This window comes from Triturus cristatus, chromosome 12 (genome assembly GCF_964204655.1).
Source record: "Triturus cristatus chromosome 12, aTriCri1.1, whole genome shotgun sequence".
Lineage (NCBI taxonomy): Eukaryota > Metazoa > Chordata > Amphibia > Caudata > Salamandridae > Triturus > Triturus cristatus.
The window spans coordinates 622,283,063-622,309,266 of NC_140595.1; the positions used below are offsets into that span (position 1 = coordinate 622,283,063).

Here is a 26,204-nt window from a genome sequence, read left to right on the forward strand (position 1 = left end):
AATTTTTGTAAATGTACCACAGAGACTGCCGACTGAGCAGAAAAGGAGGCAGATTTCCATATAACCTCGTGCAGGAACAATTAGTATGTGTTAGCAGAAAACAAATTAATTAACACAGTATGTTGAGATTCGTTTTAGATGATACAGAGTAACAAAATACGACTAACACAACCCCAATCGTCACCACACAAGGAGCCTTAATGTTTGTCCTATTTCTATGTTCAATACGCCTACATGTGTAATGGCTAAGGGATTAGCGTCCGTTGTTTGTCCTGCGCTCTCTGAAGACGTCACAAAGGCGCGTCGCAAACAGTGACGTACGGCTTTGTTGTGGTTCTGTCCTCGGCCTGCTGTTGCATCTCTCCCTGAGGATGGCCATGTTCCGTAGCTTTGTGTCCGGAAACCGACATCAGTCCCAGCCTGCGCCCGAGAGCCTGGAGGCACAATACAGCTGTCCTATCTGTCTCGAAGTCTACTTGCGACCCGTGTGCATCAACGGCTGTGCCCACACGTGAGAAGCCATTGGGGCTGGGAAGGGGAGGGCTTGGGAAGGCAAAATAGGCGAGGCGTTGAGAGAGGCGGGGCCTGGAATATGTTTGGGCAAATGGTATGGAACCCTGCAAAATCTGGCGGACTGTAATTATTATTAATTTAGCAGATGGAGTGGTCTCAGGGCATAGTTTGTGATGGACCAACTGCATCCCAATTATGGCTGTCATTTACTAACCCAGAGGTGTCTAATTGACACATTTCCTTGCTCGTATTGTGACCTACGACACCCTTGCTAAAGCACTGGATGAACGTGAAGTTCAAGGAACAGTTTGATGGAAGGGGCTTTAGGAAGTATGTCTGTCTGTCTTCTTGTCCTGTCAAAAGGTGTAGTCAGTTAGGAAGTGGGGCAGCGGAGAGGTGTGAATATGTGGGGTAGGTGAAAAGTGGAGGGTTTTTCATTTCTCTTTGGCCAGACCTGTTCCTTCTGTGTTTTGGCCCCCGACTTGATCTAACCCGCTCCCCCTCTCCCAGTCCAGTCTTTTAAAAACATTGATTTCCATCTGATCGATAACCTGACGTTGGTTAAGCAGGCAAATCACCTAACATCTTGCTGTTTCCTTCTCTTGATGGTTCTAACTGTTCCGCTCCTACCTCCTTCAGCTCGCCTGATAGTGGTTCAGGCAACTAACTATACTTTGCCGTCTTGACTCTTGTAATTTCCTTTTCTTGGGTGCTTCACAGAGTGTATTGAACAAGTTCAAGCACATTCAAAACCATTGTGGTCAAGCTGGGCCGTGGTTTGCCTTGGCCTGCCTCATGCTCTTTTGCACTAGCTTGCGGTTGCTAAAAGGATTACTTTTAAATCTGTATGCATTGTTCACCATACCATGTATTAATCTGGCCACACTCTATTTGAGGAATAGTATCAATATATACATCCAGAGTCGGTCTCTTCGCTCTATGGATGCTTTTCTTCATTCACTTTCTAAATTTAAGCGAGCTCGCCGTAGCAGAGGGTCTTCTCAGTAGTGACTGCGAGATTTTGGAATACCCTTCCCACTACACTGTGGAAAACTTCCATGCACCTGCAATTCTGAAAGGCCCTGCAAACTTAGTTGTATGCAATATAATTTAGATTTTTCACAGCCTGGTGGGCAGAAAATCTGGATTTTATTAAAGACACGGATGCTAATATTATGCAAATTCTCCTTTCGGCAGTAACAATGAAGAGAACATAGAACTTTTGAACATTCTGTAAAACAACATAAAGACCGTGAACACACAGCCATCATCCTTCTTTGTTCAAAGCTGCGAATCCAAGAAAAGGAACAGCGAATCCCAATTTTCTAAATAACGATGAAGGAGTCATTGCATTAATCCAAAGCGAGAGGATTCTATTCTGAAAGAGAGAAGTAAATAGGTTGAAGTAACAACAGACTCCTTAGGGAGGGTAGACATAGCGGAGGGATATTAGCCTCCGTGTCTTTAATAAAATCCAGATTTTCTGCCCACCAGGCTGTGAAAAATCTAAATTTTATGGCATGACACGGAGGCCAACATTATGCAAGTTTAAAGTGAACTAAGCACACTGTCGATGACATTATTGATAGGTCTAAAGTAGCATTTTTAAAAAATATTTTCATTAGACCAGTCAGCGGCTCTAAGGATATCTTGTAGTCCACCACCAAGCATAAAGGCTTTGGAAGCAGACGCACCTCTAAGGGAATGTGCGCCAAAAATAGAAGTATCGACACCACATTCACGCATCACCTCTTTCACCCATCTCGCGAGGGTAGGAGATGAAACTGGTTTATGAGGAGATCTATAGGAGATCAGAAGTTGTGTGTCAGTACCTCTTATGCCAAAAGTTCTTTTTTCATATTCTTTAAGACATTTAACAACACATAAACATTCATTCTCAGGAAAGAAAGGATAGAAAATGGATGAAGACATAGTTTTGGTCCTCTTTTTAAGATAGAAACAAACTCCCTCGGGTTGATAAGATCTGCAGGAGATATCTAGTGCTTTAACATCTGATGTTCTTCTAAAGGAGACCAAACAAAGTAGGACAGTAAGTTTGTAGGAAATAAGTTTGAGAGAAAGAGAAGAGTTATCTCGCCAAGAGGAAATAAGCTGTAAAATATTCCTCACGTCCCATAGTGCTGTGTATTTTGGAGTTGGGGGATTGAGAACCCGCATGCTTCTCATAATCTTCTTAGTTAAAAGAGATTGGCCGACAGAAACACCATCAATTAGAGAGTGACCAGCCGCAATCGCTGACCTATAAACATTGACGGTTCTATAACTAAGACCGGAGGCAAATCTTTCCGATAGGAAATTAAGAACGTGAACTAAATCAGCTGAAACGGGATCGTAATGTCGTTGAAGACACCAGCGAACCCCTTTGTTCCATGCCAATCGATATGCCTTCCTTGTTCCAGGTGCCCAGAATTCAGATATGAGTCTAAAAGCATTGAGCGAAAGGCCAGGGATCTCCCATTGTCGCCTGAAATCTTCCATGCCGTCAGGACTAGGATTCCTTGTCCTAGAAGGGGATGAAGTTCGCCCTGAGGACCTAGGAGGAGATAACTGAAAGACGGAATTAGGATTGGGAAGTCTATGGCCATCTCCAGGATGACCGGGAACCATGCTTGAGACCTCCAAAGGGGTGTTATTACTACCATGCTCTGAAGATATCTGCGAGCATGTGAGAGAAGGCGTGGGAGCATTGCAAAGGGCGGGAAGGCATATGGTTTCAAGCCCTGCCAGCTCTGGAGGAAGGCATCCACTCCCGATGCTAGAGGGTCCGGCTTCCAGCTGAAAAATTCCGTCATCTGAGTATTCAATTTGTCTGCGAAGAGGTCCACCTGGAAGGGGCCCCATTGTTGTTGAATGGTTAAGAATATCCATCTGTCCAACTTCCAATTGCTCGGGTCCCTGAAGTTTCTCGAGAACCAGTCTGCTACGTGGTTGTTCAAGCCTGGGATGTGTTCTGCCGTGACCGACAGTTCTTTTTCCAGACAATAGTCCCAGAAAACCTTCGCTATTTCGCTCAGACCTTTCGAACGAGGTCCCCCCATCTTGTTGACATATCTTACCGCAGAGACATTGTCCATGCGGAGCATTATAGAGCATTTGATTGAATTTATTGAAAAACTCCGAACCGCAAAGGAACCGGCCAGAAGTTCCAGGCAGTTGATATGAAGTTTCTTTTCCTTTAGAGTCCACCGCCCCCCTGTGGAAAGGTTGGCGCAAGTTGCACCCCAGCCCTCTAAACACACATCCGACTCTATAATCAGGTCTGGTATGTCCCCGAAGATGGCTTTGCCATTCCACGCTTCTGCATTCCTCAACCTCCAAATAAGTTCTTTCCTCGATTCTTCGTCTAAGTAAGTCATCTGGGAGTAGGAGAGGCTCGACTTCAATGCTTTCGCCTTCAGTCTCTGTAGGGCTCTGTAATGGAGAGGGCCCGGGAATATAGCCTGAATGGTCGAGGAGAGGAGACCCAGAATTCTCGCTAGAAGTCTCAAAGGGAAAAATTTCAGGGAAAGGATCGTTTTGAGTTCCTTTTTGAGTTTCTTTAATTTCTCCCTTGGTAACTTTAATTCTCCCGAAATCGTGTTTACCATGAATCCCAAGAATTGGGTTTCTTGTAGAGGGATAGTACATGATTTTTTCGTATTTATAATGAAGCCTAGATGCTCCAGAAGGTGAATGGTAAGGTTTGTATGTTGATGGATTTGGGCCTTGGACTGGGCCATGATAAGGATGTCGTCCAAGTAGATTATAAGTCTTACTCCCCTTTACCTTAGCCAGGCTACTACCGGACGTAAGACCTTGGTGAAGCACCAAGGGGCTGATGACAGACCGAAAGGAAGACTTGAGAATTCCCATAGTTTTTTCTCCCAGGTGAACTGGAGAAACTTCCTGTGAGGTGGCCAAATCGGAATTGTGAGGTAGGCGTCTTTTAAGTCTAGGCGTGTTAGCCAATCCCCTTTCCTCAAAACATCTCTGAGAAGATGGATTCCCTCCATCTTGAAGTGGTGATAGGAAACCCAATTGTTCAAATTTTTTAAATTTATTACGGGTCTCTGGGTTTTGTCTTTCTTTTCGACCAGAAAGATATTGCTGATGAAACCTATTTCTGAGCTCTCTCTTATAGCCCCTTTGCTTAGAAGATCTTTGACTTCTTGAGACACTAGTTTCCTCTGTTCTTGTGAAAAGACTATTTCGTGTGGAATTCTCGTTTGGAAGGGGAAGTCTATAAAATCTATTTTGTAGCCTTGAACTGTTTGTAGGACCCATGGATCTTGTGTTATTAGTGTCCAATTGCCAGAGAAAAGGGCTAGTCTCCCTCCCACTTTTACAGGGGTATCTGAAGGGTCTATCGATGGACCTACCTGTTGAGAAGGTTCTGCTCCTCCTCTCGTCTCGAAACGGCCTTGTTCTGAATCGTTGTCTTTAAGGGTAGAAGGAATGACTCCCGTAGAAATGTGTTTGCTGGAACCTATTTCCTCGTGCCAGAAAGGGTCTTGAAGTGGATTGTCCACGGCCGGGGAATCGACCCCGCATTCTCCCGGCCCGACCAAAAATTTTATCCTGAAAAACTTTTTTGATTTCTCGTTGAGATTTTTGTATGGAGCTAAATGCTCCCACGTATTTTGCCATATCACAAATAAAGTCTTCTCCAAAAAGGAGAACTTGAGATCTTGGTCCTGCCTCTTGGTTTGCCAGTTCAATAAGTTTGGGGTCTATTTTGAGGAGTATACCCTTTCTCCTTTCATTAGAAATGGCAGTGTTTGCATTGCCGAGAAGACAGATGCACTTTTGTATCCTTCGCGTCAACAGGGATGCCACCAACATATGCGTTTTCCGCCATGTCAAAGATTTTGGTTACAGGACCAATTAGGTCCAGTAGGCGGTCTTGGCAAGATCTAAGACTTTTATCTATGCCTTTCCTTGGGTCCTTTGCACCTTTGGCTATGAATGCAACGACTTTAGGGTCAAGTTCGGGTGTGAAGGCAATTTTTTCTGGGAGAGATGGCCGAGGGCATTCTGATCTTAATCTTGACCTTACTTCCTTCGGGATCTCTCTTCTTAGCCAAAAGCTAATGTAGTCTGCCACGTGCTGTGACGGTATCTATTCGGGAGATAATGGATGTTTAATTAGTAAAGGATCGAACATGATTTCTCCAAAGGGGTCAGTAATACCCATTTTCGATCCTGAGGCCTTGTTTGCCTCTTCTGTGTTGACAGTTGAACTCTTTTCCTGGACCTCAATGTCCCAATCAAAGGACGAGGAGCATGAGAGATCTATCTCCGCCTTGTATTGCTCATCGCTGTCAACGTGTACAGGGGTTTGTAGGCCTGATTCTTGCCCTTCTGAGATGCCCTGGGCATCGTTCTGGTCTCCGCCTTGTAAGCGAGATCGATCCATATTTAATGAGACCTTTATTCTTTTATATTGTTGGTCTGGTTTTTGTATCCCGGATCTTTTCTTTGGGACCTTTACTGTCCCTTCTTTGGGGTTAAGATTATGTGCTCCGCTAGTAGAGGGCCAAGCCTTTGTGAGAATGTCAATTTTTTTATTTATAGTTTCATTAAATATTTTATTAATACGTTCGCTGAAAGAGTCCATGGCCTTGTCCATGGCTTTAGAAACCATTAGGTCTAATTTGGTTTCTAGCGATGCGTCAGAGGAAGACATAATGGAGAAAATAGGACAAGCTTATTGAGATTGTCTTTTTCCCTTTGTATCAGACCATTTAATACTGTATTAAGAGTTAAAGAGTTGTTAAATATGTCTTCCTACCGTAGTTCTACTCTTTTCCCCCTTTTTTTTTTATAGTGAAAGTAAACACGTGCATATAGTGAAAGTAAACACGTGCAAAAAAGTAAGGGTCCGCGTGTAAGAAATTCTTCCAGTGAAGTTCAATGATACTCGTCGTTGAGGAGAGAAAAATCGTGATGACAGTTGCACTTTACCGAAGCGATACGTAGGAGCAACTGACAAGTGTTGTTTGTGAAGCTATGGCAACCACGCACGTTTTTTTACGTGCGTGGTTGTTTCCAAGGGGCATTTCTCTAATTTATTCGTGCTCGCGGTGCGTGAATCAATGCCGGCAACGCAGGGGAGGAAAGGCGCTAATGGCGTCTTCTATGAGTCGGGAGAAGCACCACAATTGCACCGGAGAGAGAAAGTAAGACCGGAGTGGTCTTCACGCTACATGGTAGGCTTGGGAGAGGGATAGATGGGTGTAAGCATCGTTGCTAGGCAACGGTTGGCGCTCGTGTTAACATTTGAAACTCGCATAAGGGAAGGCGAGAGAAAGGCTAACAGTGTGAAATTCTTGTGGCAAGAGTATAAGTGGGGATCATGACAATGACACTTAGCAACTTTCGAAAGACCGTCATTGACACGGGAAGAACACCCAAAAAGAAATGAAGCCCATAAGGGAGATCCAGAGAAAGAGAAAGAAAGGCATGATAGGGTCAATAGGACCCAGTCATGTACAAGCATCAGTTACACACAAATAATCATAACATTAGTCGTAAATACTTATGAAAGTAAGAGCGAATGAAATGAGGTACTTATCTCTGTGAGCAGCAGCAACAAAGAAGGATGATGGCTGTGTGCTCACGGTCTTTATGTTGTTTTACAGAATGTTCACAAGTTCTATGTTCACTTCATTGTTACTGCTGAGCTGTGGCAATAAAGGAGAATTTGCATAATGTTGGCCTCCGTGTCATGCCATAAAATTACTTTTACAGCTGGGTAGAGAGTATTTAGGTCTTTCTATTGCTTTCTTTTTTTTTGTATTAGTTCTTGTATTTGTTTTTTCTTTGTACCTGATGTGTTTTGCTCGCTGCAAGTTGACTGTTTGTTAGGCCCAGTGGTGTATGGGGTAGTTGTAAGCCTTTCAGTGCCAGGACACCTTTTAGGTACTTGTGCACTTATAAACTCATAACATAACATCATTGTATAAGGACACACAATGAAAAAGAGAGTCCGCGTGAAAAGATAACATTTGCTTACAGCTCTTAGAACAAGGTAACCTGTGGTATTTAACGCTATATTAAAAGCTAAACTTAGGACCGAGAAAGGTGTGGGGCCAGTGAAGAGGTATATGGTTTTCGGTTAGGAATTCTGTCAAAGGGAGGGGTTTGGTGAAAGATAAATTGGTAAGGCGCAGTGGACGGTCTGGGTGCAGATGGAAAGGTGGGTCTTGGTCAAAGGCAAAGGAAACCGGGAGTGAGTTTGAGCTAGAACACGCCTGGGACATTGTTGTTGAAGTTAGTTCATTCGGTAAATCGTTGAAAGGGCTGATCTTGGAAGGGACCGATAGAGGGACGAGCACAGGGTGAGATACTTGGCGTTATGTAGAAACGAAAGAAAATGGCTTGGGTACAGGAATATTATTAGTGCTTGTATCACGTGCTCAGGAGAGGTTGTTGGGTTTACTGGTCAAGGTGAATTGCTTCAGAACAGTTTAAATGGAGAGATTTGTAACTCGTTTGAAGGGAAATTAGGTTTTACTGTTGTTTGTGTGGCCCCTTGGACAGGGTGTGTGAATAGAACTCGGCAAAGGGATTTAAATATCTCGATTAAGGATACCATGGGCGTTCTAGATTTCCTCATTCATGGCAAAGATTATGACCCAGAATGCATTAAAGTCCTTCATTGCTAAGCTTGGACTTCTTATTGGCTTTTGCCTTGATGGTGCCATGCAAAGGTCTGTTTGATATACTAATGGCAATTAATTGATTATGGCTGGACCAGCTTCTCTATCTGGGCCTCTAAGCGTGGTGTGCTTTAGACGTGCTAGCCTTCTGAAGTAACCTTTAATCACTACATTCTCTAGTTCATCTATCAAGTTTTAGACCATGAGGAATGCACAATGTGTTATGGAATTTCTAGAGTATCCTCAAATTCCAAACTGTAGTTTACCTCTCTTCTGTGGACTTGTCACACTACCTATGATGGTTAGTATGCACATCAACAAAGTGGTTGAGCATCTCTGTAATGAACGTAATGCTCTATCCTCCTAGGTTTCATTATTTTGTCTATGTCTCGTATCTTTCTACATGCTGTGCACAGCGCAAGATAGAAAGCTGTACAATGTTTGTGGCTTTTGTAAAGATTTTTCAGTATTGAGCTGTCCTTAGCAGGCCCTCCCCTTTATTAATTGCTGTGGACTTATTTTCATTATTTATTCATGCACTTTTGACAAAATCGTATTATTAATAGTATGTACCCAAAAGAACGTTTCGATCTAAATTTGCCTACAGAAATATTTTTGTTGACTTAAACCTATTTTTACAAACAATACCACGTTGCTAGGCTTTAATTGAGTAGTTGGGGAAAAATAAGACCTGCAAATATTTGGCCCACTAACAAAATGTGGGGTTGCCATTATCAGTAACATTTTGTGATGGGTGATTGCCATCACATCATTCTGTTCACGTTGTGTAAGATAGATTGGCAGTATTTACTGATGAGTTCAGCAGAATGAGATTACAAAAATCTTCAGCATACACAGAATTTACGTTGTGTAAGATAGATTGGCAGTATTTACTGATGAGTTCAGCAGAATGAGATTACAAAAATCTTCAGCATACACAGAATAAGCGGGGATGCAATCATTAATAATTGCCACCCTACCTAAAATATTGCTTATATCCCTGTATCTCATTACTTTGCCACATCCCTTCATAGCAGTGCATGAAAAAGAGGGAATTGAAGCCAAAAGCCTTACTACAGTTTAGAAACTCACCTCTTCAGTAATCACTAAATAACCCATAACACCACTGGCTAGATGCCATTACACATAGCAAGCATCACAGTATGACCTACTTAAAGAATAAGAATTGTGGTAGATGACCTAGAACAATATTGAAATATACGAGAGGGAGACACTTTAAGATAAACCAAATCGGGTTAAGCACTATGAAACAGTTATGACATGATAAGAACCGGTCTTTGGGAAACAGGAAAGAATGGGGGTACTGTGGATCTGGTGAATGTTGTCCAGGTTAAATACTATACGGAACCCTGGAAGAATTGGAGATGCGAGCTACACAATGGATCTAATTTCATAAACAAAGAGAGAGAAGATCATGCTACTCTACTGAAATGCTAACTGTTGGCTCTGCCGAAGAATAACCATACAGGGCCAATAGCAACTTTCACTGCCTCTACCAACTCAGAGGAAAGTCCGTACCTACCTGGACACTGCAGGGTCCTGTGAGACAGCAAGCAATGGGTTTAGTTTCACAGATGACTGATTAGGTGGAAGGTCAGATGACTTGTACTCCGTTACAAGTCATCCTGTAAACACCATCCAAATATATACCAACTTCACATGGGTCTGGACTGGTACAGGAAAGTAGGGGGCTTGCCCCAAACCTGGATTTCCAGGCAAACATATTGAAATTATACGGGTGTTATTTTCCGACACCGGGGCAATTTCAGCAGCGCCTGCACGTTGTCTGCATTCCTTTGGGAGCAGCAACCTGCAGGCTGCAAAGGGACTTCTTATTTTAACATTCAGCCAAGTCCCAAGCAAAGGTCTAATTTAAGGGGTCATCAGCCCTCCTTTTGCACAAGAATCATCTTGGCTGGGAGCCACCTTTGGCCTAACACCTAGATTCCAATGCAATGCAAGAAAACAAAGGAGCACAGTTTGTTATCTCTTCACAAGTACTTAAGAGAAACTATTGGAGGCAGGTTTAAAACTTTGTTCAACTTCCTGTATAAGAGACGTGCTTGTATTGTAAGGATGCAAGATTTATCTCTCTGTATGAATAATTACTCATTTTGCTGTACATGTCCCCCACTAATTTTTAGGTCTCGCCTGGCGACGCAGCGCGAAGCGCTGTCGCTAGCGAGATATATTGTTACTGACTTGCTTCAGAAGGGAGACAGGAGATGGGCAAGCGCAGGGGCGACTGGAGGTTGTGAACGCGCCCGTGAACACGTACAACCGCGTTACTTTCACTTTCCCTTCCCCCCCCGTCGGCTCCACAGAGACAGCTTTTTAAATTGGTCTCTGTAATATGAAGACCATAACTCATGCCTACAAGTCTTAAGTACTCCCAGCACATTCCCATACCTACATGTCAAACATATACAAAAGCACGCCTCGATGGCTGCTGAAAGTGTCAAACGTAACAGGGTCAATGACCGAGGCTATGGTAGCTTCCAGCACTTGCTAGTCCCTCCTGTTGCCAGCTCGTCAACTCACACCGAAGTAAGTGCTTGTCTCTGGTAATCACAGCACACCTTGACATTATTCATAAGTACCCACAACACCCCTGATCAGTAGCAGTACTTCTGGGGTTCTTACCTCCGAGTCCTCTTTAAACCGCGGCAGGGGTGGAAACTCAAGCTTCATATTCTCCATGTCCCCGAGCCTAGCTGGTGCGCAGGGTGAAAGAAAGGCGTCTGGGTTCGGCGGAGCGGTTATTTCGATAATACAGGTGACGGTTCCTTGTGATCCAGCGCAAGAGCAGCTAGCAATTCTAATTCTGCCGCCATGCTGCTCCTATTCAACGGGCGGCCACACGCGGCCGCGCACTCCCGGCTCCAGGAACTTGTGCTTCCGGGCCAGCATCGCCAGAGACACAGGAGGGTGGATCTAGAGGGCGGCGCCCGGAGGCCGAGCCGGGCGGCAGCGAAGCTCGCTTAATCTCCTCTCTAGGTGCTCTCCCGGCCTCCCGGTCCGAGGCTTAGGTGAAACCGCGAACCTCCAGCACTTGCGAACGGCAAGTCGTACGCTGCACTCAGGCTGTTGGTTCCTTGTACCGCACCACAAGCTGATTGTTAAGGACTTCCCGTCCGGTGTTTCACGCCTGGGATCGCCTATGTAGAGCGGTGCTGCAAACTGCAGAATGGGGTTGCGTGCCGTGCACTATTTCAGAGCTTCACCTCCATGTGCTAATTGATACTTAATATTGCCCTTACTCGGAGGAAGAAGGAAGAACTTATTTTTTAGCAGAGCCCATTAGGACTGACTGTTCTATTTATAACATTTGGGAAAAGCGTTTTGTAAATCTGCTTTTTCTGCTCTTTGGACAACCCACATGCGGCCCGCCTGAATTTTTAAATAAATTTATATAGGGCATACTACCCCTGACGAGGCGTTGAAGCGCTTTACGGAGTAGGAAGCTACCCCGTACCGAAAGTTAGTGATCAGTTCATTAGTTGTCATGGTTAGTTTTTCACGCTCATTCAGTGCATTCACGTTGGTTTGTTTTCGGTGTATTAGTAACACAAATGTGAGCATTAGCGCGGGCTATGTGAGAAGCAAGTGCTTGCTGGAACTAATAAAATAGTTATGGTTTCTGAAAGAGCTTAAGCTCAATAGGCATCAGATTTAGAATACCTTACACACAGGAGAGGCAGGTAGAAGGGAAACAGTGGTGCACTTAAAAAAATAGGGACTGGAAGTAAGTAAAACATTTGATAGAATGTACATTTTTAATGCAGGATTTTATGGAATATAGCCGGTGGAGAATTTTTGCATGCAATTTATATATGTTAAGCTGTTGAAAGAAACACTTTTACATCCTGCTCCTAAGAAATGTAGCTTACACAATTTTTCTAGAGGCACTTACAAGGTGACACAGATACTTCCAACACTGAAAAGTAAGCCCAGTCAATGCTCGAAAAATCATAACATTTTTACTAGACCTGCAGGTCTAGTAACTTTAATAATCTACCCGACCTAGCTGTAATGTACTTAACCCGTGAACTGGTCACAAATTGTGTTATCCAAGGCAAATATTTTGTCGTATATAGCCTCCTTTTTCTTTATTATCACATAAAAGAGCACATTCAAATATGCAAGTTCAGTATTTCTGCTGTACAAAAAAACTTTATTTACTATACTAAATGTTTGTTCCATGTATAACAAGAATCAAGCCCATATATAGGGTACACGTGATTCCTGGCTTGCCTCTTACTTCACTATTAGCATTGTCATCTGGGCAGGAGCAATATTAATTCCTAGAGCTTGTTTAACAAGCATTAGCAATGCAATAGGTCTCGCATTTGCGAGAGTTTGAGCTATTTTTATTGTAAATGACATTGCCTTTTATTTATGTTTTGGTTTTTGAAACATAAATAAAAGCCATTGTCATTTACAATGCCAATAGGTCAAACTTGCGTAAATGCGAGACCTATTGCATTGCAAATGCTTGTTTTTAATGTAATTCTTTTAAATCTGTTATAGTACTACTCATCATAGTAATAGGGCTTTACATCACACACAGAGGCACAGTAAATGATACTAGTGTGGAAATCAATGTACAGGAAACGTTACATCAGACAATGAGGGGTATATGGTGTTTGGAATTGCAAATCATTCATACTTGTAGACATTATGTGTTCAGAGTGAATGGTTGCAAGAAACACAAAGTTAGGATTTAAAACGTAACACAGTGATTGTACTAAGACTTTATTACTTCACAAAGGAACCCCTCTTTGCAATCTTAGAATAACAGAAGATTGAAGGAGAAAAACAAGAAGAATCTATACCCATAAATTACAGTTTGCATGTAGCTCCTTTATGTCAATAAATAGATCAGTGTGCTGTATTTGAAGGCTTGCAATTTATGAACTGAAAGTAACAAAATGATCTCCGTGTCAAAAGCAGTAGTCTACTTACCACTCTAAGTAAAATACAAATCTGTGATCTTGCATGTGACTGGAAAAAATGCAGAACTCTCTCAGAACTGTGTTAACCACTAGTGTTATGTTACTGTGTTTATAATTCCTTTAAAATTGCTTGGTATGCAGAGGTCTCTACAGCAGGTGTCCTAACCCTTTAAGCTATTTTAAAATACAACCACCTTGTGACCAATTACGTAATCTGGACTAGGTTTACTGGCACATAGGTCCTTGTTGGAAATTTCTTGGCAGAAGTTTTTTAAATATATGTATAGGTTGACTGTCAGACTGATTTTCAAGCTCTGTCCCTCATGACCCCCCCTCCCTCCTTTAACCTCTGCCACATTTTGACCCCCAATTTATGGACTTCCAGAGACTTATCTACAGCGGTCCCTATCCACAGGGAAAACCCTACACCCATCGCCTATATTTAATACAGAGTCTCTATCTACAGCTCACAGGCATTTCCCTTTTCCCACAAAGTTCCGTCTCATGTGAACAAACCTGCAACCGCACATAAACTCTGTACCAAAGTGTTAAGAGACGCCTAGTAAATGTTATGCATGCACTATACATAAACCATGTAGCATTGCATTACATTACATTGTATTCCATGTATAGATCTTAGGGACTGTATGATTGGGGGCAGGGGTAGTACTTTTCTAAAGGTACATTTTGATGCAACAGTAGCAAAATAAGCAGACCTTTATAGTTCAGTTCAATTAGTCTTTATTTCGATTATTATAATCATAAAAGACATAGAATTACTACAATTTAAAAATACATAATAGCAAAAATGTGTAAAATTCCATGACCAGCTTATAGCTAACAACAGCCCACAATAGGATAAAACACATATTCATTAAAAAAAAGTGTTTAAAAGATTAATTAATACGTAATAAAATACAAAAAACACACCATAAAGCATGACTAGCATGAAAGTAGGACTACAGTTCCAAGCATTGGGACTAAAGCATTTGTTATGTCTGACAGGATCGGTATATCCTCATCTGTTTAGCACGGATGACCCGCATCCAACTCAAAAACATAGCAATTGCAATCACTAAGGATTCCTGTGTGTTTGTCTTCAGAATCCTTAATGCTTCCACGCCTGATCTTGTTCCCAAATTGGAACAAATTGGCTTAAGCCATTTTTTCCTTGGAATCTTATGGGCTGGGCATACAAAAAATGTGTGTGCTACTGTTTCGATCTGTGTTGGACATGTAATGCATTTGTCATCTGACGGGGGATGCCAACTACTTGTGAAGGCTTTTATGGGGAGGGAACCCACCCTGAATTGGTGGTACAACTTCCTGTCACTTGGTTTGGTAATGAAATTCCAAATAAGTTTCGAACTCAGTATCCTGTTTCAGCTCCAAAAATCCCCTTGACAGGATGGATCGAGTTACAGTTGAGAAGCGCTTAGTCTTGACCATGTTCCAATATGCTGCCTTAAACTCTTTTTTTAGACGGAAATATGTTATCAGGATCCGCCCACAAACTACTCCTCCCCATATCTAATAAAGTAGGTTTTACTTTGTTTAACTAAGAAATCCTACGTAGGCAATCTGCCCCTGTACTTCATAGAGGGCTTTAGCATACAAAGAAAGCTTGGGAGTAATCCAGAGCCTTCTCCAAAGTGCAATGGGTCTAAAACGTGCTGTAGCCTCGATGGTGTTACAACCCAGGTCTAAGTATAAGAGCGTGAGTGGTGTTGATTGAGGGAGGCCAACTAGAGCTCTCATAAATTTATTTTGTGCGGCAGTAAGAGTTGATAAATTCTCAAAGCCCCAAAGCTCAGTAGCATACAATACTGAAGAGCTAATTTTAGAATTATAAATCTTTAAGGCAGGGGCAATGGGCTTGGTCTGTGAAAGCCTGTGTTCTTTTATGAGCGCTCCAGCTAGTTCGGCGTGTTTGAGGACCAGCATCTCAATCTGGGGTTTCCAATTCAGTCTCCTACCTAGTGTAATCCCCATGTAGGTAAATACATCTGTCTGCTCCAGGAGGACGTTATTCATAAAGACTCTCTCCCTTTTATAGCTTTATGTTTGTGGAAACCATAAACTTAGTTTTCTCCACATTTACCACTAGCTCATTATTACGGCAAAAGACCTTGATTCGAGACAGGGCATACTGCAACCCTTTCTGGGTCTTTGAAAGGATCAAGGTATCATCCGCGAACATGAGCAGGGGTATCTTCATTCCAGCTAGTGTAGGGGAAGCTGTATGATAGGTAGAAAATACTGAACCACCCTGTTAATAAATAAATAAAACAGGGTTGGTGCCAACACGCACCCTTGTCTTACCCCCTTTGTGACAGAGAGCCTGTCCGTAACATTCCCATGCATGCCCCACCGTACCTGTGCATAGTTAAACTCATGTAATTTAACTAAAATGGCCAGTAATTCCAATGGCATCCTCATATCCACGAAGGCACTCCACATTTTGGTTCGAGGGACCAAGTCAAATGTGGATTTGAGGTCGACAAAAGCCGCATAAATTTAAACCCCTCCAATAATAAGATCCCGCCAGTAAATTAGCATAAGTCTAAAAACCTGTGGTGCTAGTGTATGGGCAGAACCCCGCCTGTAGTGGGGACAGAATATCCATTTCATCTATCCCGGTCTGGATTCTGCCCAACACTAGCCTGGCGATGATCTTTTGGATGGAATCAATAAGACTTATCGGCCTGTAGTTACCTGGTAGGGAACAATCACCCTTTTTATATATCGGGAGAATTTCAGCACCAAACCAAGTCTCTGTAATCGGGGCGCCACTCGCTATTGCATTGGCCAATATCTTTATGTAGGTTACCCAAACTTCTTTATCGTGCAAAAACAGGTCCGCCGGAATGCAGTCAGGGCCGGGGGCCCTACCTCTCAGGATCATTTTAAGAACGGATGCGACCTCTAATATGGTAAAGTGCAAAGCTGTAGTAGGAGTGGGCATTTGAAAGTGGTCATTACTATGAGCGGAAGTGGTAAACTGCACCTCATAATGCGAGCCCCCCAACTCAGGGGCTACATAATTAACTGGTGTTTGGATTAGTGCACCACTACCCCATTTAACAAGCTGCCAACATTTTACCATATTTTTCCCTTTACTGGCATTAAACAGATCTTGCCAGCATTGCTCATCCCAATCCTTCTTTGCTAGATATTTGGTTTCATTGTACCCAATTCTTCCCTTTTTAATATCACCCAAAATTTTAGGTCTAATGGTTCTTGATAGAAACTTGTAAGCCTCTCTACACGATTTGTTATACCAAAACGCTGCCTTTAGACATCCGTTTTTTTGTGTGTTTGTTTTAAAACTTCTTTTTATTAATAAACATAAACATGTTGGTCGTTTCACAGTTCTCACTTAATGGTGTTACAGTGTTTCATCCTTGGACTCATATACATTAACTTGATATGGATCAGCAGATCAGGGACAGACAATACCATCATATTATTGGGTTAACATCTCCTCCAAGGGGGGGGGAGATGGGAGGTTCGCAGATGTTACCGCGGTATGCATTCCAAGGAGACCAGACCGCCACCCATTTCCCGGGGCACCCTCTCGAAACATACACTATCTTTTCTTGCAGCATACACCAGTCCATGTCTTTCTTCCTTGCACTAATCAATGGGGGCGCTCCCCCCCGCCCCCCCCACAGGCGCGCTATGTAACGGTTTGCAATCACCAGCCCCAGTGTTGCCCCAATTTGCCATTTACCGGTAGGTCCGTGGGCTCACAAATGTTCAGGAGGCACCGCTTAGCTTCAAGCCGTAGCTTTACCCCCCAAACCTCGCTCATACAATCATGTATCTTTGCCCAGTATGTTTGAATTTGCGGGCATTCCCATACTATGTGAAAAAATGTCCCCCTCTCCCCACAACTTCGCCGACAGAGCCCGGCTGTACTCCTCCCCATCAACACTAGCCTGGTGCCCGAGACATACACCCGATGTAGTATTTTGAGTTGTATCAGCCACAACTTTGCCGATATCGCACTTCTTTGGGTGAGGAGAGCGCCTCCCTCCGCTCCTCATCCTCAATTTCCAGGCCGTCCGCCACCCATTTCTCCCTGAGGGAGACCAGTGGATCCAGGGAGTGATGTATGAGTTTTTTATATGTGAGGGATATCGCCCTTTCCGGCAGGTGCCGTCAAGCAACCTATCCTCTAAGGGGGAGGATTCCGGGAGCACTGTCCCAGGTGGAATGTTAGATTGAAGAGAATGCCGAACCTGCATGTACCGGAAGAACTCTGAGTGTGCCAACTCGTGGGACCGCTGTAGGGAGGCAAAGGGCACCACCCCCCTGGATCCCCAAAGGTCCCCTATATGGGATATACCAATCAGATCCCAATTGCGGAATCCCTTAGTGCGACCCAACGACCCTAGCCTTTCTGACACCCAGAGCGGGGTTGCCTTCGTAAGTTTGTCAGCCCACCCTAGCTTCCGGTTCACAATATGCCACAGTTGGACCGAGTGTTTAGTAGGCCCCGTGAGGTGGAACTTAGTAGGCCGCGCATAGAGTGCGGTCTCAAAGTTTCACACTGGGAGGAACCACCTATCCATCCCATACCCGGGGTCATCCCCACTGCCGTACGTGCCCTGATTAATAGCCGAGAGATGCGCTGCCCAGTAATATTTATGGATGTCCGGCGGTGCTATGACGCCATCGTACCACCCCAATGTAAGTTTCGGGAGAGCTATGCGTGGTGCGCCACTCCACAGCAGGTCCCTCTGGGTGGACTCAATATCCGCGAAGTACTTGTGTGGGACCAGGTCTGGGTCGTTTTGGAGCGCGTGTAAAAACTGTGGCAGCACGACCCAGCAGCGACAGCGGAAGCCTCTTCCAGATTGCCGTATCCCTCTGGAACCTCTGCAGGGGTGGCCCGAGGTTATTCTCAAAACGTATTTTTGCATCGCCGGAGATATAGATTCCGAGATACCTGAACCCTTCCGTGGCTATCTGGATCGGGCAACCACGCGGAACAGAAGGAGGGGCGCCATGTAGCACATAAAGCAATGACTTTCCCGAATTGATGCTGTAGCCGGAGTTTTTCCCAAAGCTTGTAAAGATGTCTAGGGCTACCCGGAGGGATTTAGAGAGGGAGGCAAGGTATAGCAGGACATCGTCTGCATACAGCGAAATCCTGTCCTCCCATCCCTCTGCCCATCTCAGCCCTCGTATTGAGGGATCTTGTCTTATCCAGGCCGCCAGAGGCTCCAGGTAGAGTGCAAACAGCAAGGGTGAGAGGGGGCAACCCTGTCTTGTCCCCCTTTCGAGTGCAAAAACCTCGGAGCTCTTGTTATTCACCACCACCTGTGCCAGAGGCTCGGTATAGAGGAGGCGCACCCACCCAACGAAGCTGGGACCAAAGCCCAATCTTTTAAGGACCGCCATCATATAGGGCCATTCCAGCGTATCAAATGCCATAGCTGCATCTATTGATACCACCACCACCGCATCCTCCTGGATCATGTGGCGGCGACCCATCACGCCGTGGAGTCGACGCAGATTAAGGGCCGTATTTCGATGCGGCATAAAGCCCGATTGGTCGGGATGGACCAGTTTGGTGATTATTGGTTTAACCCGGTTTGCAAGGATCTTAGCCAGTATCTTAGGCTCAGCGTTCAACAATGATATTGGCCTGTAGGAGGAGCAGCGGTCCCTGGGTTTCCCTTATTTGGGGATAGCTACCAGCGTGGCAATGCATTGGTCTCTTGGTAGTTTCCCCCTCGCTTTGCCGGCTTCGAACATACTTTTGAGATGCGTGCCCAGGCAGTCGGGCCGGGGCTTTTACAGCTCAATAGGTAGGCCGTTAGGGCCCAAGGCCTTCCCAGGCCGCTGGTCCTTAATAGCTTAACCAGTTCGGCGACGGTGAGGTCACCGTCCAGAGTCTCGCGATCCTCATCAGAAAGCACAGGCAGCTTGATGTCCTCTAGGAGCGCAGCAGAGTCCTCTTCTGACCGGTCGGAACCTCTGCTGTACACTCCTTTGAAATGCGCAGCAAATTCGCCTATTATCTCCTGCGGGTCGGTCAGGGGGGAGGCCCCCTCAGAACGGATTTCTGCTACCACCCTCTGTGCCATCTGTTTTTTATCCAACCAGGCAATTAATTTCCCCGCCTTATCCCCTTGGACATATAGCCGGCCTCCTCTGTCTCTCGCTAGAGTCTTAGCAGCTTCCGTGGCTAGGGCCTTATACTCAGCGGCTTTCAGCTGCATTTGATGCTGGGCCTTTAATGTCCCATGCACCTGCGCCTCTCCCTCCAGTGCGAGAAGATCCCGCTCCACCGCAAGCATCTGCGCTTCCCTCTCCTTATGCTGTCCGGCGATTTTTGATAGGGCCTCCCCCCTCACCACCGTCTTAAATGCTTCCCAGAGGGTAGTTGGGGCTTCCACTGTCCCAACATTCTCAGTGAAATAATGATCTATTGACCGAGTGAGTGCCTTCTTAATTTCAGGGTACACATCAACCAGGGGCTCACGGGCGCCACGCATCCCACCCTCTGCTCCCCGATTGTAAGATGCGTCCACAGCGGAGAGTGGTCTGATATACCCCTTGCCAAGTGTTTGACGTCCTGAACCACCGTGTCGTGCTGCAGGAGAGTAAGGAGGTAGTCTATCCTGGAGAATGTGTGGTGTGGTCCTGAGAAGAATGTATATTGTAGCTGAGTGGGGTGGCGAAGGCGCCAAAGATCCACCAGCCCATACGCTTCCAGCAGATTGGAGAGCCACATTTGCCCCGGTGCAATGTTCCGCGGTGGGTGTCTATCCAAGTCTCCAGACACTACTGCGTTGAAGTCTCCCCCAACTAAGAGCTGCCCTTCGGGGAGGGAGAGAAGGAGTTACCCCAGATCCTGATAAGATTGTCTTGGGAGACCAGGTGGAATATACACCGTCACCAGGTTAAGCGTGCGACCTGCCCACTTTCCCGTGAGCACTGCATAGCGGCCTAGCTGGTCTGTTTTTGTGTGTTCAATTACCATTGGAAAGTTACGGCGCACCAGTATGCCCACCCCTCGGGATCCCGATGTGAAGCCGGCATGTGTGGCCAGTGTGTACCCCCATCTGTTAAGTGCCCGGCATGTGTTCCCGATGAGGTGTGTCTCTTGCAGTAGGACAATGTCTGGGAGGTGTCTTTTGAGGAATTGAAGTACTATACTTCTCTTAAGCTAATCCCCCAACCCATTTACATTCCAACTAAGCAATTTGATACTCTTATCCCACTTCATAGCCATTCCCAGGGACAATGTAAAGCTGTTGTCCATACCGCATGCAACACCGCGCCACCTCATAAGGAGTGTTCTCACTTGACCAACTGAAACTCCCCCCCCCCCCCCCCCTGAAGTATCACTAATCCCCCCCCAGAAACTGTAGCCCCACCGCCTCCCTGCCCTCCCTGCTACCCTGCCATGTAGGCTTATAACTACCCACATCCCCCAACTAGCAGAGCGCCTTTCGCCCTAAACAAGAAAGGAGAGAAAAAGTCCCTCCCGCCTAAAAACTGATAAGTGAGACGTGCGCTAGCACCAACTCCAGCCGATGAGCGCCTCTCCCCCTTGCCATTTAGTCTTCTCCAACCCATGCAAGCATGTCACCAAGAGAGTTCAATGTCCCCTGCCGTACTGCCCCGCCCCTCTGTCAATTGTTTTCGCTCAATGTCATCAGCAAGTCGGACACACTACCCACACCAAGCAGGCCAGTAATATCAGTCAGTCTCCGACACCTCCCGTGCAGAGGCACTTCCCCACTGGCACCGAAAGGGCGGCCCCCACACCGGAAGCGCCGTCCCGGGCATACCCTCCCATCAATATCATAGAGAAAAATTATACATTACAGGTCAGTGCGTAATCGTCCTGGGAGAGCATCCTCCCATCTGTGCCAGCGCCCCCCTGGTCCTTAGGTGCCATCCAGGACCGGACTGCAGGATCTTCAACGCCAGGAGCGCTGACTTGACTTATCCACCTCCGACCCGGGGGTGAGCCGGTCCGGGCCTCCCTCCAGTCGTCCCTCGTAGCGCCGGCTGACGGCCGCGAAGCTCCCCCGTCCAGCCAGTCCTGCACATCTGAGGGCATGGTGAAGAAGAGGGATCTGCTGCCATCGAGAACTTTGAGCTTTGCTGGGAAGAACATCATGTACTTGATGCCCCTCTCACGCAACGCTGCTTTCACCCCTTCAAATGATCGTCGCTCTAGTTGCACCTTAAGCGTGAAGTCAGGAAAGAACCTGACCGTCGCGTTTTCGTACTGTATGTCTCCCTTCCGTCTGGCGGCCTGCAGAATGGCGTCCCGATCCCTGTAATTGAGGATCCGTGCAATAATGGTTCGCGGCGGGGCTCCGGGTTTAGGTTTAGGGACGGGTGCTCAGTGAGCCCTTTCGATGGAGAACATCGCAGAGAGCCGCTTTGGTTTCAGGCTATTGAGGATTAGGTCTTCGAGGAATAGGTCCACGCTAGGCCCCTCCGAATCTTCCGGAACACCCACCACGCGGACGTTGTTCCTCCGGGCCCTCCCTTCCTGATCCTCCAGCTTCAGGGCCACCTGGCGGTGTTGATGGACCAGCTCATTGACCCATTGTTCAAGTTTCTTGGCGGAGGCCTTGAGTTCCGCGATTTCGGTCTCATTAGTTTGAGCCTTGTCCGATGTTTTGTTGAGGTCTGTACGCAAAAGATTCATTTCAATGGACATTTTATCAATTTTAGTCTCAAGGGTAGTCCCCAGGGTCTGTATGGCAGTCATGATGGCCGTCAAGGAGGGCTCCGCCGGCGTTTCCCGCTCCCCCGTTGTCCCCTCAGTCTGAGGGGCTGACCTCGGGACTGTGTACTTATCAAGTTTATTTGTTTGGGCCGCAGCCACTTTAGGCCTCATGATGAGGTCGCCACCCGTAGCCGTCGGTCACAAGGGCGGATCGTGATCCAGGCCACTTGCCCGGCGGTGTCTCGCAAGCAGGCTGCTGCCACACGCCGCCGAACGGAGCACCTCCGCCAGAGTTAGCAATGCCTCCTTTCCCCGCAGCACCGACCGCCACCCGGCCGCTGGTGTGTCCCTGTAGGCAGGATAATCGGTCTATTATGCGCCAGCCCAATCTTCCTCGCCACTCAGCCGCCCCTGGGATGTCCCCCGATCAGTCCGAAAATAGTGGGGGGGGGAGGGGGCTCCGGGCCGGACGCCCACTTCACGGGTCTCCCTCACCAATAGGACCCACACAGACAGCCCGAAGGCGGACCAACTGGTGCAGTGTGGTGGTTTCGCCTCACCGGCCGCTTCACACACACTCTTCCACGTCCGTACCTTGCTCCCCTGGCCAGGGGAGGTCGGGCTCAGTATCCGAGTCCTTAGTCCTCCTCTCAGGTCTTGGTGGGATGGACGCTCCCCCTTGGAGCGCGCTCAAATGGGGGCCTGCGGGGGAGAGGCCCAGGTATCTCGTGGGGCAGTCCAGCTCAGTCCCCGCTGCTGCTCCGAGGGGCCCCAAAGGCACGCCGCACAGATCCCCCCCCCCCACCTCGCACCACCTCTCGGACCCCGGCAAGTTGTGTAGGACCAAGTCTCCAGGGGTCATCAAACAGCTACGGTCATCTCCACATTTCTGGGCGCCCCCTACCGTCCACAGAGCCAGCTGCCTCGTGTCTCCCCCTCAGAGCCAGCCGCTCTAGTCGTTGGGGCCCTCCGGGCCGCCGCTACAGGGAAGGCGGCGCCCCCCCCCTAGAGCCGGTCCCGGCCTCCGACACCCACAGGCGCCGCGCCCGCCTCCAATGCAGAGCCAACAGGGTCTCGCAATTTAGGCCGCAGACTTCGAGGCAGGCCTCCGTGCCGGGACGTTGCGTGGACTTCTCTGCCCGCCTCCTCGCTGCTCCCGGGCACCACCCAGCTCGTCCGCCGTATCTTCGCCGCGGAGGCGTCCCCGGGTCTCAGGGTTCAAGTCTGCAGGTCCGCCTTAGGATTACCCCACAAAGTGACCTCTGCACTCCCGATGTTGTCCAAATTTTCGTGGGGAAAGATGCCGCTCCGGCGGAGCTCGAAACTAAGCGGCCATCTTCGCTGGCGCTTAGCCACGCCCCCCCCCCCCCCCCCCCTCCGTTTTTTAGTTTTAATTTAAAAAATTACGTTACGAAAGCAAATCATTGTGGACCTGGAGAGCAATTGCCTTAATGTCCTCCTGCGTATCACAGTTTTGAAGGGTAGCTACCGAGCATACAACCATTATCTTCATTTGTTCTAAGTCCCCATCATTTTCAATAATCGCAGCCCATCTAACTCTCCTGGAATCATTAGTAAGCATGACAGCTGCTGTAGGCGGCTCTGAAGGTTGGTTATTGGCGTTCATTAGACCCAAAATCTGCATTGATAACACCAGAGGATTATGTTCACTTTCATTCCGCCCCTGGACTTCCATATCCAATAAGGATGACCAAAATTCTATATTAAGAAATATGTAGTCTATCCTACTACTTCTCAGGCCATTATTGAATGTGTGAGAGCCCGCTCTGTCCGACTGGGACCTCCCATTTACTGCCCTCGCAGCCCCTTCAGCTAAAAGGCGGCCTCAGTCAACTTTTTAATTGGACATAGATCTAGTTGCGGAATATTCCACTGAGTATCCTCCTCTATACTGAGGTTACCATCCTCTTGATCTAGGGGTTCAAAGGAGCAGTTAAAATCTTCTCCTATTATCAGGTTACAACTTCCCCTATTATTTTCGATAAAATTATCAGGAAGGGTAACTATGTTGGAACCTCTACCACCTGGCATCCCTCTTGCATAAACGTTAATGATCAAAATATCAGGTGATTGTACCAGACGTAGCTGTATAGCCATGATGTCTGGACTATCAATATACACTTCCTCCACCTTGTAACCTGCTTGCTGTCTAACCCAACAGGTAAGTCCACCTATCGGTCTACCTCTCTGCCCCCCCCCCCCCCCCCCCCAATGCTACTTTAGAGAAATTTAAAAACCCGGGATGGTAAACTTGCTCCAGGGACCAGGTTTCCCAGATTAACCAGATATCGTGGTTTTCAATATATTCAGACCACTCGATTGAAGTAGTTTTAGAAAATAATCCCGCTATATTCCAAGAAACTATTGACAGATTTGTTTTTTAATGCCCTGGGATTGTGGCTTCAGAGTTAGCAGGGGTAATGGGCAAGGTGACATTGCCCACAACTTCCAGTCCAGAGATGCTATTGGGAGAGGAGGATCTTGCTAAAGAGGATTTTGTAAGGCCATTCTCCCTCACCACCACCAAACTCATGCCCACCCCAATCTGGTGATTTAAGCGCCGCCTGGTGCGTCCTGATGTCCGGTATGCTGTGCGTTCCTCTAAGGTGTCTGGGAGTTGTGGTCGATTTCACGGCACTCACGACACACACGGCTCCCCCGATGTGCAGGACTCCGGTCCCCTGGGCCAAGGCGGAAGCACACAGAAGTGACGCGACAAAGTGTAACAAGCACGGCAAGTAAGCTGTTGTGTCACCTTTATAGTTACAATCCATACCTGCTAATGATGGGTCGCATGAAGCGCCAGCCAGAGTCACTAGGGTTTTAGAGGCTGTAGTAAATACTATAGGCACTCTGTCCCCTGCAAATGGTTATTGGTACACAGATTAACCAATGCAAAGAATCGAATGCTGTTTAAATATTATGCCCCTTACCCCTTACGTTTTTTAGGTCTCGCCTGACCCAGCGCATTCGGTGGTCTGGCAAGACTTTTTGAGAGGGCTCCAAAAAGTGCTACCAGGCCGGCCTAGAGCTACAGTGCATGTGCGCGGGCGCGCGCGCCGCGCTTTTCCGCGATTACTTTCACTTTCGCGGCCGCTTTGATGTTTGATCGCAATCACTTTCATGGCCGCTTGGTATAGCCAATAGGTCTCGCTTTTGGGACCTTATAAGTATTTAGTTATGCAACTGTTGCGTGGCTAAACACTTTTAAGGTCCCAAAGGCAAGACCTATTGGCTATGCCAATGCTTGTTTTGTATTGTTCCTCATAACTCCATCTGACGTTTCTGAGCGCTAAACGGAACAAATCATCTTTAACAATTAAGTCCAGCACTCTTCAGAAATTGAGCTTTGTGGCATACTAGGGGGGCCTGCAGATTCACAAAAATTGTCATGTTAGTGGTTTACTTCATGGGACATGTGTGGCAGCTTTACTTGGACTGCGTTCTGATCCACGTCTGCCTTTTAATTCATTCTCAGCTTGCTGCAAGCTCTGGATGATCACTCTTAGCAGTATACACGTGACCCTTGCTATGCTGCGTATGGCGTAGTTGTGGTGTCTTTGTATTTGTGTTGTGGGTCTTGAAGGTTGGATAGTTCTTATAGGTATATTGCTGTTGACACAACATATCAGTTTCAGCATGAGAGTAGCAGTACACATTGACAAACTAGCTGAAATTAAGCACAGCTAAGTGCGGGACTCTTTTTTTGTGTTGCTGTTAAAGTATTCTCTTTTATTATGTTTTGGAAGTGCATGTATGCAAGTGGTGTGTATTTTTCACACTATGACAGAAGCACCAGCATGTTGGTGTCACAAGTGTTTCTGACCCCTCCCAATATAATCCAGTCCAGTCCACGTACTCCTGAATTACATTTCCTCATTTCTATTAATATTGTCATCTTCAGGGCATAACCTAAAATGCTAATTGTTTCCAAAGCATTTCAGGAATACAGTCATCCTTTCTGCAGGAAAAACGTATGGTGTTTTTGAGAGTATCTGAAACGTAAATACTTGCACATATGTACCCCCAAATTTCATTCGTCTTTGAGAGGAGTTAAAAAAAAATAACAATAGAAACCATAAGAGGATCAATACGGCCAGCTACCTCTTAGTCTAGCAGTGATGCACTGAATAGCATGATTCCAGGGTAGATGGCCATGGCTACTTGTTCACTTATCTAAACAAAGATGTTTATAGATAATCTGAATAAATAATTCATATAAAGACTTCCTATATCGTGGCTCATCCCCAAATAATCCAATGGTTCACTGTCCTAATTGGTCCCTTGGAAATTCATTTGTCGAAGAGAAGACCACTTCTAGTCATG

General features: G+C 46.4%; 1 protein-coding gene across 4 annotated transcripts in view; it reads left to right on the forward strand.

Annotated features, from left to right (window-relative positions):
• Positions 1-256: 256 nt before the first annotated feature.
• Positions 257-26,204, forward strand: part of RNF166 (ring finger protein 166) — a 150,768-nt gene continuing 124,820 nt past the window's right edge. For 2 of the 4 annotated variants that reach the window (XR_014972389.1, XM_085639911.1), the window contains exon 1: positions 257-511. Coding sequence is in view for 2 of the 4 variants with exons in the window: in XM_085639911.1 (XP_085496037.1) it covers positions 372-511 (140 nt within the window). In the remaining 2 variants the exon portion in view is untranslated. The remainder of the gene's footprint in view (positions 512-26,204) is intronic. The other 2 variants (XM_085639909.1, XM_085639910.1) reach the window with 2 other exon arrangements.